An 18,562-nucleotide genomic window follows, 5' to 3' on the forward strand; every position below is an offset into this window, starting at 1 on the left:
CTGACCCCAGACCCCTCCCTCACTGTTATTTGTATTTGTGCCTTATTGCCTATGGCGTTGTGACTCCCAGCTTTTTCTATGCCTGAAAAATAGGAACTGGCCTTTCTGCTGCAGAACGTGGACTTGATACATTCAACAGCAGGGGATCAGAACCATTTGGGAGACAGCGGGAGTCCTGTGTGGGTAAGCGTGGGTTCCAGTCACTGCAGCCTTTCAATCTTTTATTTTGCTAGTTGAGTGCTCTGGGGTTAATGTCTAAGGATTCCATGGGATGACATGAAACTCCAAACCTGTGAAACTCCAAACCTGATGTGCCGCCTGTGTATTCACAATTCTACTAGGCACAGCTTGGACGAGTAGGGGCCTGCCTGGAGCCCTCTTGCCACTGTCTTGCACTGTGTGCTCTGTTGGCAACTGGCCACAGCTTCCCTACCTCCAGGAGCTGTTCATAGGGGAAAAGTTTACTGGGTACCCATTTAATGTGGGCATGAGACCAATCCCTAGAGCCTAGAGCAGGCCGTCTGTGTAAAATCTGGGAGTTTACCGTTTACTTGCAAATTATTATGCTCGCCAATGGCCATCCCACATTTTGGGAAGACAAGCTATAAAGAAACACTTCAAATCCTTACCCAGCGCCCAGACCATCATTGCTTCTCTTTCAGGATTTGTTTGAACTCAGACCTGTCTCCCACAGCCAATTTACACCTCTTATCTGATCATCCAGTTCAGACCGAAGGGTGAATTGACCGAATCTGCTCGTGTCCATGGCAATGGCATTAAAACTCACGTATAGATCAAAGCTCTCCTGACAAGGAGGGAAGGGGTAGATGGTTACGGGGTCTGGGTTCTTTTGGCCCCAAGCGATGTGTCCTGGAGGTGGGGACATTAGGACTGGGAGTTGCCATCATTTGAAGAAACTCATTGTCAGGACTTGAATAATTTCCTGAGCAAAACCCAGTCCCCTGCAGATCATGATTAACTCTAGCAAAGGGGAGGTTCGTAGCGGGCGCTGACGGGGAATGGCTAGCGCCAGGGGGCTCTCCTCTCTGTCTGAAACCGAAAGGAAAGGAGGCGGAGGGAGGGGAGCCGAGCAGGGAGCACACGCCAATAAACCAGAGCGTGGATCCCCTACCCTCCCAGAAGAAATTCAACCAGAGCCGCAGAAGCCGCAGCGTGTATAGGCGAGATCCCCTAAACTTGGTCTGGAAAGCGGATTCCCGACCTTCCCTAACCCAGATGATTCCTAGAGGGTGACAAGTCCATTCCAAATCCCTCCCCAACCTCCAAACACTAGCGCTACTGGTGCCCCCCTAACCCCCACCCAGCCGCCAGACGCCTGCGACCGGGTGGGAAAGATCCGCGGCGCAGTCAGCCCGAGGCGAAGGGCGGGGGCAGCCGTTTAATCACAGCACGCCTCGCCTCCATTAACTTGTGTTGATATTAAAAAGAAATCAATCAGTGAAAATGAAGCATCGGCCGTGAATATTTCTTTTTCTCACGTGGAAAAGCAAAGAGCGAGGCGGCTGGGGAGGGGAGGCGGGAACTCGCCGGCGACTGCAGGCAGAGGCTTCTCCGCAGAGCAGAGCTGCAGCCGAGACCTAACTTTCCCGCACTGGGTAGCGTCGAGGAAATGCCGCAGGCTTTTCCCTGGGGGTGTCCTTAGGAGGAGGGGACAAGCATGAAGTGGTTGGAGGCGGCCAACTTCGCGGAGGCTTCAGACTCGGTTTTGCTTTCGCTGGGAATATTTTTGCTTAATAGAATGTTTATGGATCGCTGGGCTCTGTTTCTGCTGCGTAGCCCAAACAAATCGATGCGGCGTTAGAGACGGCGCTGGGGGGCGGGGAGGAGGAGGGAGGCCTAGGAGGAGAGCTGAGGGGCTACCACGTCCCCACCACGTGGATGGCTGCGCGCCGCGTGCTCTTCACCTGTTCCTGCGCACCGGCGGGCTCTGGGCGCGCCGCGCTCTAGAGGCTGTGCAAGTTGCGCGCATTCCTGCGGCTCTAGCGGGCTACTTCCCGCCTCTCTCCGCCCTCCTCTCCGAAATCCCACCCCAGCTTCCTTTCCCCCAGTTGGGCCAGCGCTTGGATTCCCAAGCCCGCCGGCCTCGGCCTCCCGCCCCTCAAAACTGGCTCTCCAAGAGTCGCGGCAAACCTGCGGCGCAGAGCGGAGCGCTGGGGACTGGCCGGGGAGCCCGGGGCAGAGATGCAGACAGACTAGTGGCTCCGCTGCGGTCTGGCTAGGCGGCGCAGTGAGGAAAGGGGCAGCCTGGTGCGCGTCGCCCATGCGGCCTCCCAGCCACGCACCAGCCCAAGGTGCCGCGCGCCGCGACTGCCGTGTTATTTTCTCAATCGCTCCCCCGCATACAACTTCTGTCCCCTCTTAACCCTTCCCAGAATTGGTTCTCGTCGCCGGCGGCGGCGGCGGCGGCAGAACCGGGCCCCTTCCCAGCTGGCGCACATCGGGTGAGTCAGAGGTCTAGTTCGGCCTCGCCCTGGCCACCCGCTGCCGGCTCCCCGGGTGCAAGTCGGTTGCTCCGCCCGAAAGCCTGAGCAGCCCACGGCTTGCGATCGCATTTTGGGTAGCTGGAGGTTCCCGGGAAGTCCCAGCTTCGAATCCCACCCTGAGATACCACCCCGGGTCCGAGGTTGCCCCGAACTCTGAGCCTCTGAGCTTCTTTGGAAGTGACGCAGCACGACCGGGGATTGGGATGGGAGGGGGTTCTGCAGAGAGCGCCAGAGGCAGGTGGCAGAGCGGGAGTGGGTCCAAGCGAGTGTCGCGCACAGACGTACACACACTCCATGCCGCGCTCGGGGACAGATGTGCGAACATCTGGGGTAGGAGATGGCCCCTGAGTCTTCACGACCCCTCCCGCTTCGCACAGCACACTGAACCTGAAGTTGCATGTGTATGCGCGCCGGTGTGAGTGCCAGTGTGTGCGCGCTCGCGCGCTGGGGCCTACCGGAGTCCGTGTCTGAATGCATAATATACTGTGGGCATTCTCACGGCGCGCACGCGTGCACACACACACACACACAGCGAATCACACAAACATACACAATTTACACGGCATCCAGGTCTGTGAGAGGCAATTTAATTCCACTTCAAGCGGGAAGTTAGAATTAAGGCAAGAGGGAATGGGGGAGGCCCAAAAAATCTCCCCAAGTGGAACCCACACCCATCCCTTTGATAGGATTTGCAGCTGCCCTGAAGACCACTTACGGCAAAGAAAGAGCTGGAAACGTGCGGATTTGGGTAGCAAAGGCATTTCTAAATTTTCCTCCCCCTCAAATAAATGCCCAAGCTTCTGTGTGCTGGGTGGGGGTTGGGGGGGGAGAAGGAAGGGTGGCAGTGCCAGATGCAAAGTTAGGACCCACTAGCTGATGTTCTAGGGGATGCCCAGGAGGCTGCAGAGTTAGCCCTACTACTGCGGCCATCGCCTTGCAAGTGGCTTGGGTGAGGCACTTCAGTAAGGCTTTTTCTTCTTTCTTTCACCCATTTCCTCCATAGATGGTTTCTCCATCTCCAATCACCTGTAGCAACTGCGAAGAATTTTGTTGTCAGATTCCAGATACGGTTCTCAGAGAGGGAGAGAGGCTCATTCTATAGAGTGGTCCCGGGAAGGAAGCACAAGCCCAGCTGCATTCCCCATGGAACCAGAGATCCCTTCCCAGAGAGCATATCCCTTGCCCGATGCTCACAAATGCGGTCCCCAGACTGTTCTGGGCCTCGAAGTGCTTATCTCCACAGCAGCCTGTCCAGACACCCTTTTGGCAGTGGTTGAGAACAAATTCCACTCAAAAGTTTCTAACCACTTCACTAGAGTGACAGACCTTCAAGGGCCTCCAATTTGTTTTATCTAATAATAATTTCTAAAAAACATATGGTTTACTTTCCCAGACAACACATGGATGAAGAGAGAAGGGATGACCAGCCACCTTGGTTGCCAGCAGCACCCAACCCCAAGACCCTCTCTCAGCCACAAGCCAACTTGCTCCACCAGCCTGAGCCCTAGGATTTTGAGGCATATCCAACCATTCTCCAAAGAATCTACAGCCTCTGAAAACCAAAACTAAACTCTTGTCTTTCCCAAGCCCTTCAGTTAACATTGCTCAATGTAGCTTAGTGGAGGGAATGCAAATGATTTATATTTCACTGGCTAGGTTGGAGAAACTCAAGGGAGATGTGTTCTGCTTCAAGACAGAGAGAAAAAAAATCCCCAAAAACTGTAATGCAAAGGCTTTGTAGTATTTTTAAACCTTTGATTCAGTCCATATGTGACATCTGAACACCGCCAAATTCTGTTTCAAAACACACACACACAACACACACACACACACACACACACACACACTCCTAGTAGGAGAGGAAAGTTGGGTTTTAGCAGCCTTGGTGGTGCAGGGAGGGTCGGCTGGGATCTCTCTTTAAATTATTGAGTACTGAGGGAGCCTCCTTCTGTGCTGTTCTGCTTGGCCTCCCTGCTTTAGCGATGGCTTTTAAAGGGGAAACCATGTTGCAATAAATAGAAAAAAACTTTCAGTGGCTTACCTGATTGGCCTCTCACTTGGTGTCTTGAAAAGTAGAGGGCTAAGAAAACCCAGGTGAGAGGAAACATATCCATTTTGGAGAAGGTCGCTCTCTCCAGAGCTGGGTTCGTGGGTTTCTTGTTTAAATCTTTGTGTTTTTCTCTCTCTTATTTTCTTCCTTACAACGTCTTATGCAGAGGTTTCTAATGGTCAGTGTTTCCCTTCTGAGTCCTGCTGGCTTGTCTTCACCTTTATTCTTGCTGGAATTTCCACCTCACGAGGAGGAGGGAGAGTAGCCCCTGAAATCAGCAAAGAGGGAAGGGAAAAGGACACGGGTTTCCTCTCAAAAACAAAACGCATGTATGTTCTCTCCAGTTCCTCAAAGTGTCATTTCCTTTATCCTACAATATCACGAGTATTTCCCGAAAGCCAGGCGTAATAATAATGATAATAATAATAATTAAAGCCAAGACTTGCCGTGGGCATCACACGGCTCCCAGGCAGCTGTGTGGTCTCAGAGGCGTAAACTGACACGCATCCCCCGGTACCCGGGACGGACATGCGGGCGGAGGCAGCCGCCGCCGGATAGCCCGAGTGGGAGGCGGCCGCCTTGCTCTTCTCCTCGCCGGGTTCCCCTAGCGGGAGCCTTCCCCAACGGCTACACCCGCTTGGCCAGCCTCTGGAGGGGAGTCTGAGGAAGGAAGCTGCTGTTGCTGTTGCTGCTGCTGGGGCGGCGGCGGCTGGGATCGCCTGCGAGTGAGCGAGCCCCTCTCCGAGTTCGCTGGCGCCCGCCCTCACCTCCACCTCGCCGAGTGTCTGCGCGGCTGAGGATGTGCCGGGGGCCGGCTGCAGGCTGGTGCCTCGCTCGCGATCTCTGCCTCCCCTCCGGCTCCCCCCTGCCTTTTCAGGCAGAGCAGCATGTGGATGTCAGAGCCGCGGCAGAGCTATCCGATTACGCGCCGGTTCAGGGCCCGCCCCTTCTGTGTTCCTGATTAAAGAGGCAGCCGCGGAGACGCGCGGCGCAGAGCCGAGTGCCGCGGCACCCAGCTCGGGCGGGGCGGCGGCGGCTTCTCCCCGGCTGCCGCAAGATCGAAGTTAAGGCGGCGCCCACCCCACCGCCCCTCGCCCGCGCCGCATCTCCCGCTCGCCCCGCACACCTCCGCGCACCTCCGCGCGGGGCAGCCCGTGCGTAACGCCCCGGGGAAGTAGCGCCCCCGGGCACCTCCAGGGCGCGCAGCCCTTGGCCGTGTGGCCCCCACCCAAGGGAGACTCCGCGGGAAGCGGGGAATAGCCTTGTTCCCCCTGAATCCCACGACTCCGATGCCACACACGCAAACACAACACAATGCCACGCGCAATGGCGTTACAACAGGAGTTGGGTGGCGTACGGTGTTTGGGGTAGCTAGCCGGTCGGCCGCTCAGCCATGCGTTCGAACAGGCAGCGGTGTGTGGCGGCGACACACACCGTCAGCCCGGGCTGAATAAAACCCCAAACACTCCCTGCGTTTACTACTCAGATCCTTTGTTATGTCCCAAACATGCTATGCTCCTCTCTGGGTTGGGATTTCGTTATCCCTGCGCCTTTAACTTGTAACTATCCGCAAAAAAGGAAAGACTCTTCAGCAAAGAAAATTTCAGGTAATTAAATTGGATTCCTCCGAGTTCCCCCGAAAAAGTGCAGGTACTTGAAGTCTTCTCATCCAAATACTACTGTAACTACGTCTATTCACATTTTCCCCCATGGAAACGTGGTCACAAAGCCCAGAGAAAGAAAACAGCATTATGCCAACTATTTTTAAATGGAGGCGTGAAAACTGTTTAGAGGGAACTGCAAGCTAACAGTTGGGGAAACACTTGTATCTTTGTTTCTGAGGATGGCTTTGTGGATTCCAAACTGTCTTGCTTCACCAGACACCTATTACTACATAATCATAAAGCCTCCACAGAAACAGCCCAAATTACACCCTGCACATGTACACCTTTTCCATTACAAAAGAGGTATGTGAAAAATAAGAAAATTCAGAAATATGTTTACAGATTAAGGTTTTTTTTTTTAATTAAGAAAGCAAAATTTTCTGTAGATTAAGAAAAATACAGTTTTGATGACAAGAAACACACACACCTGACCATCCTATTTTCTTCTTGGCTTGCACTTGTGGATTCTTCTGGGTGGTTTCCCTCCTTATCTGGACTTGCCCATTAGCTTTGTGTATCACTTTTAGTGTTTGAAAAATCTGTAACTCCCACTTAACTGTTATTTACACTGAGATAACCAAAACAAAATCGAATCAGAAGTGATTTGCAAATAGTTGAGCCAAGCTGCGGGGGAGGGGATTTTAGAGTGGAAATCCACAGGCTGCATATCGCACTGTTCATCTTAGATGCCTCCTTGGAAAGGCACAGAACAGAGGCCTCTGAGCTCGTCCAGGAAGCATGTCTCCTGGCTAGCCGAAATGCTGCCCTTCATTCCCTCTTTGCCTCCCTCCTTCCTCTCCCTCCCTCCTTTTCTTCCTTCCCACTTCTTTCCTTTCTAGGCTTGAGAGCACATCCACATTATTAAAAACTCCAGATTTACATTTCTCCTCTTTAAAGCTCAATTATAAAGAATGATTCCAAGCCTGAAATATTTAACAAGATAAAGAGGCAGTTTGGATTATTAATCTTAAGCAGAGACCCTGGTTTATGTCATTGCCAAGATGCTAATCTAAGGACAAATAACACTGTTTGTAGTGACAGTCCCTGAATAGAGAGGGTCATTTAGTATCACTTCTCCGAACCACTCACCAGGCATGCCAAACCATCTAGCCAGTGCCCAATGTGGGAGACTCCTGTAGCCAGAGTTTAGGTGAAGGGTACTATGAAAAGGAGAAAGAAGAGAGAAAAAGTAAACTGAGGCCCACTGGAGAACCATAAGAATGACAACCCTGGACTTCTGGTCTTGGGGTCTCAGGGATGAAGGTCCTCATCAGGCTGCTTCCAGAGTAAAGTCAGAATCAGTTTTGTTCCTGGACCTGTTTGCCCACACCATGACTTTTCATTTTTCAGAGGTGCCCTACAGGGGAAGCTCGCTGACTTCCTGGTAGTCCTCTGTACCAGAGCTGCAAGACTTCTTGCCCCCTTGAGTGAAGGCCTCATTTCCTGCAGTTGGACAGAGAGTCTCAGGTTTCCAGCTCTGGGGACTCAAGTGGCCAGACCATTTTTTAATCCTTTAGGGGGCAGCACTCAATAAATAATGGTAACACCACCTAGGGTCACACTTCTGGTGGGGAGTTTCAAAGTGCTTTATCAGACCAGGGAAGATTCAGAGTGAGGCTGATCTCTCCCCAGCCTACTCTGAGCAAGACTCCACCAGCCCAGGGAGGGCTTAGAATTGCTTTAACCTAAGACTTCCAAGGACTCTTGGGAACTAAACACAAATCCCACATGTGTCACATGGAAAACAAATCTTTAGGGAAATTCTTTACACTAGGACTGGCTCAGACCTGCCGTTCTTGTTTTCCTCTAGACTGGGATCTCAGGGTTTGACTGCAACTGGTTTGGTTTTGACCAGAGATACAGTGGTGAAGAGCTAGACACTGTGCTTTTCAGTGTTTTGTGGGTCCACATCCCTGGCCCGCAGGGAAGCCAGCCTACCTAAAGGCCGGTGTCAAACAATGGGTTTGTGAACAAAAACACTGACCTGACCAGAAAACAGCTAATTAGTGAAGCTAAGAATGCCGGCCACATCACTGACTCACCTAGGATGTTTCATGTCATTATCCTTAATTGTAAAATAATGCTAGATAATCTCATCCTACATTCCATTCCTTTGACGGAAAGGGATGTGGGGGAACATGAAACGGGTTGGTAAATGATGCTAAGAGAAAGCTGTTACCAAGCCACACCCCTGTGGAAAGTTAAGTGTTCCCAGCTAGACAGTTCCAAACCTTGTGGTGTATTGGTATCCCCTGGAGCAAGTGTTAAAAATTCACATCCCTGGGAACCATCTTCCTGCAGATAAAATTCCTTGGGTCTGGAGTGGTCTTTGGGAATCAGTATTTTTAACACACATTTTAGGCGATTCTGATGCAAAGCCTCCACGGGCCATTAGTTGGAAACTTCTGATTTGATGTGTTATATTTACACACAGCCTTCCATAAATGCTCACTTGTTGAAGGAAACCGGGACAAGTATTCCTTCACATTTCCTCCCTGGGTACTTTTCAATATGGGGCAGAGGTTTCAGGAAAAACCACCAAGAACAAGTTCCCGAAAATGCTGGAGAGGTTGAATTCCCAGGTTTACCTGTGACCTTTAACAGCAACTGCAGAGAGCCAATGTGGAAACACCAAAAGCTTCACCTCATGCAGGCAGGAGCTTTGCAGGGACACGTTCAAAGTACCGGCTGATGGGTTTCTGAGCTGGAGCCAGCCCTTTCACCACCAGCCCACTCAACCATTGGTGGTTACTAGAGGTTCATTTCAGGTACGGTTTTCCATCTGTGCTCATCCCACTGTACTTGCGACGTGCTCATGGATGCATGACTATGCCAGAGGTATGCGAGCAAGACAGAGATTTAAGTCTTGCCTCTTGGGAACACAGGATCTAAAAGCTCCAGAAGTTTCATGCTTCCACAATAGATACCACTTGCCACATAGTGCTTCCCCTTACTGGAGCCCTAACCTCAATAAGCTCTCACCCTGAAAAGGGGCGATCTGAGGCATAATTGCTTCTTCATCTGTAATTTACCACATTGCCCTAGTTAAGGTTTAGCTACATCTGTTTCAGAAGCAAAGCTTCAGTTAAAATGGAATCGGTCCTAATTTATTATTCTCTCTTTTGTTTGATGTCAAAGTCCAGGTTTCTTGTCACTAAGGATTTTTTTTCTTACTTGCCTTTTAAACAATCAACATGTTTTTCCCCAGCATTGTTGAATATTGTCCAGTAGTTTCTATTTGACATTTCTATTCTAAATTAATATTTCTAGTATATTCTATGTGGTGGGTTTCCAGAATCCTTACAGATTTCCATAAAGTATTGAAATCTCCTTCACTCCCCACTGTGTGTGTGTCTCTTCTCTTCCTCAGACAGAAACACTGGATCTGGCAGGAGGGGTCCTTATGAGAGAAAATTTAAAAAGCAGAAGCAAAACGTGCAAAATTCATTCAAACTTCCCTGGAATCCTTGGAAAAGGAACCTAAAAAAGCCTTCTTGCTTCCTCCACTCTGCCTGGCTTTAGCACAAGGCTGATCTCCCTATGATACACTAATTTTTCTACGTTGGAGGCATAAGTGTATCAAAAAGACCCCATCAACTCTCTCCCTTAAAACAGCACTTTCCAATAAATCTTCTGCGAGGATAGTGGTCTCTGGACTGTTCATATGGCTACTGGGCATTGGAAATGTGGCTAGTGTGAATAAGTCACTGAATTGTAGGTTGTATTTAATTTTATTCATTTAAATGTAAATTGCCACATGTGCTTACCAGCTACCATGTTGGACAATTCAGCTTCAGAATCAAAAGACCAGAGCTGAATAATTCCCATAGAAACCCACAGAAATGCACACCCTTATAAATCTCAGTGGTTACCCTACTTGTTTGCCAAGAAAGGAACCCCAGTATCAGCAGAAGTGCTGATTGCCAAGGCAGCAATTGAAAATGCTTGCTGTCTGTTTGGCTAAGGAAGAGAAGGGCTAGCTTATATTCGTACTATTTTCTACCATCCTGCGTTCTTTCTGTGCTGTCTCGGATGACTTTTCCAGAGCATTCACCGGGGTCAGGATCTTTATGGTGCTCCTGCGGCTTCTGGCCTCAGCTCCACTCGTCAGTGGAAACCACCGCGGAGAAGCAGGTGGGGCAGCAAAAACCTTGAGGACAGGGCAGCTGGACCTTTGGTCTCTACTTGGGTGTCCTTGAAAATTCTGTTAACCAATTTGGAACCACTCGCCTCACCTTTAGAATGATGGGTTGGTTTGAGTGATTTTTAACCTTAGCTGGTTTTGAGTTTTGTCTATGGCTCTTTCCTGATCCCATTCTCACTCATGGATTTAAAACTGGTTTTAGTATGAATTCCATAGGCCAACCTAAGCAATTTGAAATTAATGCTCCTTTATCGTTAAACTGTTAAGGCATGGATGGGCCTTCAGTGGATATTCCATCATCATGGTATTTGCACTGGGTACCTTTTCTGAAAGAGTTAATGAGTATGTTAGGCATCTTGGCAGGGTTTTTTGAGGAGACGTTTTTCAACAAGGCTTTTCCTAGCCCATCACAAAAATACAGATTCCACTTGGTAATCACAACCAAAGGCCAAGAATTTATTTGTAACGTCACAGCACTTACAGGTTATGCGATTGGATATTTTAGGGCTACGATATGAAATTTTTAATCATTCGGAAATATTTTGAACAAAATATTCCCATTCCTAAATTCATAGATGAATTTTCTTGGAAACTTGAATCTTCCACCCACTTACTTTGCCTTCAGTCACGTGCATACGTACCCTATCAAATCCCCCACAGATTTGTAAGGGATTTTTTTTATTGTTGCTATTGCTGTTTTCAAATTTGTAACCTGTGACTTATGGTGCCTTAATTAGACATCTACATGTCAGGTGATTGCTACATTATGATGGCAATAGCTGCTAATTTGAGCATGAAAGTCTTGATGGAAAGGCAGTAGTCAGGGAGCTGACCTTTTGCTATCGAGGAGACTCCAGGGTGGGTTAATTCACACCCACCATAGTCATTAGTTCCCACTCTCCTCCTTCATATTTACTCCTACACAGTTTACTGAGCTGCCAATCAACCCTTAGTATCTGGATGAGCGCACTAACGGGGAGGAGGCTGGAATGGTGCTTGCTTTCTGCAGCAACGGAGAAATCATTTATAGAGCCAGTCTCCATTTCAGTCTCTAGACTCATAAATAGTATTTATTTATTTTCAAAATTAAATAAGGAAAATAAGTAGTACACATATATCTTTTTAAAAATTTAAATTACACAAAAAAGTATTCTGTACAAACTTCATACCTGTCCTTAGTTGTTCAGTTCACTTCTTCCCCATTGATGGAGGTTTCACATATTTTCCAGAGATATTGAGACTAGATTGCAAGTTAAAAGCAAAGACACCTTTTGTATTTCTCTTTAACTTTCCTTCTCTAGCTTTTCCCCTTCCTCTTTCGTCTAGTCCGAAGCAGTAATGATCTTGCAAGCCATTAGGGGGCAGTTGTGACCAAAAAAGGAAACAGCAGGCAGCAAGGAGGAAGTCAACTCCTAGAAGCAAGGCAAAAGGAAATCGAGGGAGTGCTAAGGAGAGAGACCAGCTAAGGAGGAAAATGGAAAAAAGAGGAAGAAGAAGAAAGAAAGGAACACAGGCATGAGAAAACAAAAGGTAATGGAGAGCGAGACGATGGTATTAACCAGCCAAAGGCAGTGTGTGTGTTAGGGGAGGGATAATTTATGAAGGCCAGGGATTACCTGACGTTTTGTTTTGTTTTGTTTTTAAAAGCAAACCTGTGGAACCCCAATTGACTCCATGTTAGCAGAAAGTAGGAAGTTATCTTTTTCAGAACTGGAAGGCATTTATTGTGCTGGACTTTACATTCTCTGGATGTGTTTCAAATGGAAGGGTTCTGAGGGTTCCATTTGGGCTTGTGATGTGGGGGCCAGATGGATAGAAACAGCCCCCTTCCCTTCTTCAGAATGCTTAGAAAGGCTTTCAGGCCTCAGCAAGACAGTGAAATTAGCCTGAATATAAAAGTGTAATTCTATTTCTCAGGGTAGCAAAGCTAAAAAACGAACAGAGGGGCTTCCTTTGAAGCTGACGCCTTAATCAAAGTGCTTTCAGGTGTACCTCGGGCATACCTCCCCTGGTTTCAGCAGGTTAACTTCATTAAAGCTCCTAGCTACTGCTTTAATGTTTTCTAGGCTTTCCTCTAGGGTACATTAAGCAGAAACAAGCCCTCGAGAGAGTTCTGTACCCTGATGTTTTGCATTGTGGATGGAATGCAGGGGCAACATTTATGTTGGAATAATATTAAATGGGAAATTGTTTCTAGAGCACAATAAATATGATCACTTTTAGCGAATATCTTCTTTTCTCTAATTCAAACTTTCCCTCCCCACCTTTAAAAAAGTGTCAAAAACTTTAGGAAACCCTGGTCTAAAGTCACCAGATAAAGCATGGCAGGCCTCCATTTATTTGCTAAACCTGATTCAGAAGGTAGAATACTCCCCAAGCTGCCCCAAACACTATGCCCAATGCTACTCATCAAAATTCAGTGAAATCTTTCATTTTAGAATCAAAGGCTCTGGCTCTCAGTCACGTTTGTTAGACTTGTATGTTTAGTGAAGATCCATGATGGGTGGAGTCCACTTTGGCCATGCTGGGGTTATAAAGAAAAAGCCTGGTGTGCACTTACCCCAAGAAACCCTTCCACCCTGGGCCGGATCAAGCTGGTGCTCTCTGCAGTGGCCACTAGAGTTTTGATGAATTAGGGTAAATTGAAATTTGACGTATTTTGAACAGTGGTCATTTTCCAGAACTGTGAGGTTTCTCCTGTAGCCTAAAGTGAGAAGCTCTCTCTATTTCCACCTGTCTCTCTCGTTCCTTTTTTTTTTGTGACATGGATTCCCGGAGTTTAGTTTTTAAGACGTTTTAAAATTCATACTGGAAACTTGTCCAAACAAAAACCTCTGACCAGAAGCAATTTGTTTCCCTTTAAAATGTACCCAAAAGTTAAATTACATATTTACTTGACTTTGTGTCTCTTTGCTAGAATTTGGCAAGGATTTAGGATGCGAAAGCATTTCCCATTTGATTTCTCATTTCATTTGATTATAACCTAGAAGGAATAAATGTAATTTTTGACCTTTCAACACACCTGGAAGTATGCGTTCCTCTTACTGTATCTGACTGACAGTATTCTCATCAATAGTGTGGCTTCTCCAACAGTGAGCTCCCCTACTTGTTAGAAAATGGAAGAGTTGGCCAGACACTGTGACTCACACCTGTAATCCCAGCACTTTGGGAGGTTGAGGTGGGCATATCATTTGAGGTCAGGAGTTTGAGACCAGCCTGACTAACATGGTGAAACTCTGTCTCTACGAAAAATACAAAAATTGGCCAGGTGTGGTGGCAGGTGCCTGTAATCCCAGCTACTGAGGAGGCTGAGGGAGGAGAATCACTTGAACCTGGGAGGCAGAGGTTGTAGTGATCCGAGATCGTGCCTCTGCATTTGACAGAGCAAGATTCTGTCTCAAAAAAAAAAAAAAAGTTACACTTTAAGGGAGAGGATTATTCTGGGGCAAGTTAATTTAATAATATTATCATGCTAAAAATATAAGACAACATAGGGAACTCAGGGCCCTGAACAGGGATCAAGAGACCTAGACTCTGGTTCTGGCCTTTGTGTTGACGCTGTGTGCACTTTGGGTCCATCGTTTTGTCTTCTTTTTCCTCACTCATAAAAGGCAGGTTGTTATTGCACAGCGATGACCCTACCAAACTACTCAGTTGAATCTACACTTGATATAAAGCAGGGTCCCGTTTAGTGCCCTCACTGATTAAAAAAAAAAAAAAAAAAAAAACACTGTATGGAACGTATGCTATGTGCCAAGCTCTGCACGAGTGGAATAACGGCCAGTGCATCTGTGAAGGTGGCTCTTCTCAAGAGCTTTACTTCCTTAAGGAAGAGACAGATAGTACTCAGGGCAGCAATGAGCAGGATAATTTCAGATGGTGATAACGAGTTCTAAGAAGAAAATAAGATAATGTGGTAGACCAGGAAACCAGCACTCAGGAAATCTGGTTTAGCCCTTCCACTAGCCAAGGCTGTAATGTAAGCAAGTAACCTGACTCAGGCTCAATCTCATCTCTAGATAAGGGGTCGGGCTGTTGTGTTGCATTAGTGTTTTTCAGAGTTTGGACTGAGATTCGTTAATGGGTTATAAAATCAATTTAGAGTATTGTAATCAGCATTTTTAATGTAATAAATTAGAATATGTATTATTTCATGAAACTGGTTTTATATGTACATATATAATCCATACATAAATTATATATTTTATATATATATATATATATGGATATATGTATGAAATACATACATAAACACACACAACTGTTCTGGGTCCCATGTAAAATACACTTTTGTGTGAATGAGTTGTCTTAGATAAGATGACCTCTAAAATATTTTTAAGCTTTCCAACTCTGATTCTATTAAATTTTTATAGCAAGGGCCTAATGTAGCATAGTTTTTATTTGATTTTACTTACCATTAAATAAATAGTAGTATTGCTCTCATCAGAGAATCCCAGTGTTTAACTCAGTTTCAGGTACGTGATTGGTGCTTGATAAATGTTTTTGAATTAATGGAAATGAGATTTATACACCAGGTCTTAAAATAAATACAGCAACCTGATATGAATCACCAAAAACTTACCAGTCAATGCATCAAAATAATTTATTGTATTTTCCTAAATGCCAGCTGTATAAACCAAATTCAAAATTTTATTGCCTTTTCTTTTTGTTATACTAGGAATAGCCTTTTCTTAGAATTCTCGGAAACTCTGTTAATATTAAAAGCAAAAAAAAAAAAAAAAAGAGAGAAAGAGCTTAAAATGTTCTTCCCCAAGACAGGCAAACTGCTTTCCTCTTACTTAAAACTGTAATTCAATAAACCTTTAGACTGTTTAAAGAAAGAAAAGAATTAGTGCAGAAATTTTTCTATTTTTTATCCCTTTTAAATTTATATTTATTTAAAAATAAATATAAATTTTATATTTATTACCCCAGATAATTCTGCCTTCTTAAAAATGCCCGACTTCGTGTTTTAATTTCTTAAGCCACCATTTTCAGCAAGCCAGTAATTTTACTTTAATGCAAACTTGTTCCTTAGTTATGGCTTAAGTAGTAGGTTTCTCCATCTCAAAATTATTTTTTAAATTTTACATTTGATTAGAAAATAGATGACCCAAGTCTTCCACCCTTTCTCTCCATTAATCTTTGTTGACATCGTTGGGATGGGAGAATCAGACCAAGGAGATCCCAGTGAGGAATCAATGATATCTCTTCCTTAAGAACGAGATGAATCAGTAGACCTTGCTCAGTGCCCAGTATACCTTCCCATGAGTTAACTTTCAAGTGTATTTCCTTAATTGCCTGAAAATACATGGTCAGGCAAATTGACTTAGAGTTTAGCAGTGCCATACCCAATATTTAAATCCATTCCCTTCCACCTTCCTCAATAGGGCAGACATGCATATACCAAAGAGCAGCAGCAGTAATTGGCACCCTAGTCAAGTGGCAGGTGCTTATGCCAGCATGCACCAGTAACACGGTCATGTTTCCATTAAGGGGTACCTTGGCTTTATGCAAAACTGTACTTCTGCGATATGATACAGGAAATCACATTTTTGTGGATCAAAATGTAAATAATCTAAAAAAGGCACTATTCGATGGCAGCCCATAGTTTCAAAGGGACTGGGGGTTCCAGAATTGATCAACCCTGTAAGTTTAGATTGATGTGGAACTAACTAAAGTATATTTGCTTGAAATTGGTTCTGAAACTATTATTTAGAACAGAATGTGTAAAAATCTTTGAAAGTCCTTTGTACCATTCTATGGCCCTTAGTTGTATTGCTGTTATTCTTACTCCTGTTACTAGTGATGAATTTGCCCATGTCAGGGAAATTCCATGTATTTATGCTTTTCTTCACCTTGCCAACTACAGATCTTATCAAATGCAAATCCATCCCATGTATTTCCCTAAGTAATTCCAATTTTTGTAGATTTTTTTTTCTTGCAGAATCTCTCATAGAATTATTCTAACAATTATACTCTGGTGAAGATATGCTAAGATTGGTTCTTTTTAAATTATTATTATTTTTGGTAACTGAAGTTAACAGCACTTGTCATTCTGAGATACAACACCCAACTGACACTGAGAAATGGCAGCTTTCAGTTAAACAAATGCAAAGCTGTATTTAGGCTCGTTTGCAACATTGTGATGGGAAGAAATCAAAGCCTCCTCTGCTTCTATTTAAAAAATCTTCACCAGGGTGATTCTATCAGAAATACTGTTATGGTGGCTTTCATATTTTGATCCTTCATTTCCAAAGGTAACATGTTAAAAGAAACACTAGATCTAATATAAGTGATTTTTAACAGTCAATTTGAACAAATGCTGCTGTGATATGTGTTAGAATTTTTTAAATTCTCAGAATCTCTCAGAAGGTGATGGTGGGAGGTTTGTTTAAAGAAGGAGGCACGTACAGCCAGTGGAAAGAGTGTCAAGTCTGGGATACTAACTAAATGTTTCAGACAAGACCCTTTACCTTTTGCTAATTGTAAAATAAACAGATTCCCCTGCTCTAGAGTTGTTTAGACACTCTTTCTGCCTAAGGGTATGTGGATGTCAGTTTATTTATCACACAAAGAGTTGTTGGCTGAGCAGGAAATTAAACTCTAAACTTCTGACACCAAGTTCTGTACTCTCACCAGAGGACTACATTTGGAGTGTGGACTCCAAACTCCAGCTCTTCCTACCTGTCTTCCACATGGTCTATTTACTCATGTGTCTACAAAAGAACTTAGGAATAGACTACGAAAGAAATCTTGCAACATACCACAAATTAGCATCAGCTGGCCAACCTGGGGTCCGTCACTAGGATGTTGATTTAAAAAAAAAAACAAAAACAAAAAAACATTTATTACTATGATAAAAACATGTTATCCTACAATAGCATTTACTAAGCACCTAATTGCTCCTGGGGCCTAGTTGGGGCCAGGCAAAGAAAGAACTCCTCCTTCAGCAAACCTGTAAGCATGGACATACCTGGAGACCTAGACTGCCAGTGAGTACCTGAGGGACAGCCCCAGGTATGACCTAAGTGGATAGTAAGAGAAACACTCTTGGGTGATAACTTGTCTATTGGTATGTCAGATCTCTTTCAGGCACAAGAAAATAGGGTGTACTTAGGTGGGGAGAACCACTGAATGCTATTTCCCTTAGTTTCACTAGGAACTAAGTTAAATAAACCAACTAACCAATTGCTATCTAAGGATAAGTTTCTATTATTTGTCATGCAACATTCTAAAAAATCAGAATATTTTAAAGATCTTGTAGAGAGGAACTTCGGAAATTCTATCAGTGTGTGGAAATTAAACAACGTGCTTCTGAATAAACATTGGGTCAAGAAAGAAATTAAGGAGGAAATGAAAAATTTCTCCAAACAAATGAAAATCAAAACCCAGCATGCCAAAATCTATGGGATACAGCAAAAGCAGTGCTGAGAGGAAAGTTTATAGCGATAAATACCTGCATCAAAGAAGTAGAAAGATTTCAAATAAACAATCTAGCGATGTACCTCATGGAACTAGAAGTCTAAGAACAAAACAAACCCAAAAGTAATAGAAATAGACCATAAAGATCAGAGCAGACTTAAACAAAATAGAAATTTTAAAAATGCAAAGGATCAATGAAACAAAAATCTCGCTTTTTTTAAGAAGTAAAAAAATCAATAAACTGCTAGCTAAACTAACCAAGAAAAAAGAAAGAAGACCCAATAAACAAAATTAGAAACAAAAAGAGAGACATTGCAATTGCTACCACAAAAATGAGTCTCAAAATCATTTTTCAAAATGATACAATTGATTAGAAAATGTATAATTTTAAAAAATTATGCATTTGATTAGATGATTATCAGGGACTATTATGAATAAATAACAAACTGGGAAACATAGTGAAAATGCATAAATTCCTGGACACGTACAACCTACCATGATTGAAACTGAAAACCTGAATAGACCAATAATGAGTAATGAGATTGAATTAATAATGAAAAGTCTCTCCCAACAAAGAAAAGCCCAGGACTAGATGGCTTCACTGCCAAACCCTACCAAACTAACAGTAGTTCTCCTCAAACTAGTTCAAAAAATTGAAGAGGAAGGAATTCTCCCTAGCTCATTTTATGAGGCCAGCATTACCCTGATACCAAAACCAAACAAAGATATAACCAAAAACAAAACAAAACAGAAAACCCTACAGGCCAATATCCCT

General features: G+C 44.8%; 1 protein-coding gene and 1 long non-coding RNA gene across 4 annotated transcripts in view; one reads left to right on the forward strand and one right to left on the reverse strand.

The window, feature by feature from the left end:
* The window catches only part of NRP2 (neuropilin 2), a 117,190-nt gene extending 111,725 nt beyond the window's left edge, over positions 1-5,465 (reverse strand). Inside the window, exons 1-2 of one of the 3 annotated variants that reach the window (XM_010336410.3) lie at positions 5,322-5,463; positions 4,546-4,822 (exon numbers count right to left, since the gene is read on the reverse strand). In XM_010336410.3, the coding sequence (XP_010334712.2) occupies positions 4,546-4,618 (73 nt within the window). In that variant the 5' untranslated portion in view covers positions 4,619-4,822; positions 5,322-5,463. Of the gene's footprint in view, positions 1-4,545 lie in introns of all 3 variants that reach the window. The other 2 variants (XM_074399190.1, XM_074399191.1) reach the window with 2 other exon arrangements.
* Positions 5,466-11,796: 6,331 nt separating this feature from the next.
* LOC141584555 (uncharacterized) overlaps positions 11,797-18,562 on the forward strand; it is a 90,017-nt gene continuing 83,251 nt past the window's right edge. The window contains exon 1 of the long non-coding RNA XR_012517637.1: positions 11,797-11,892. This is a non-coding gene — a long non-coding RNA (uncharacterized LOC141584555). The remainder of the gene's footprint in view (positions 11,893-18,562) is intronic.

The sequence above is a fragment of the Saimiri boliviensis genome, chromosome 5 (assembly GCF_048565385.1).
Source record: "Saimiri boliviensis isolate mSaiBol1 chromosome 5, mSaiBol1.pri, whole genome shotgun sequence".
Taxonomy (NCBI): Eukaryota; Metazoa; Chordata; class Mammalia; order Primates; family Cebidae; genus Saimiri; species Saimiri boliviensis.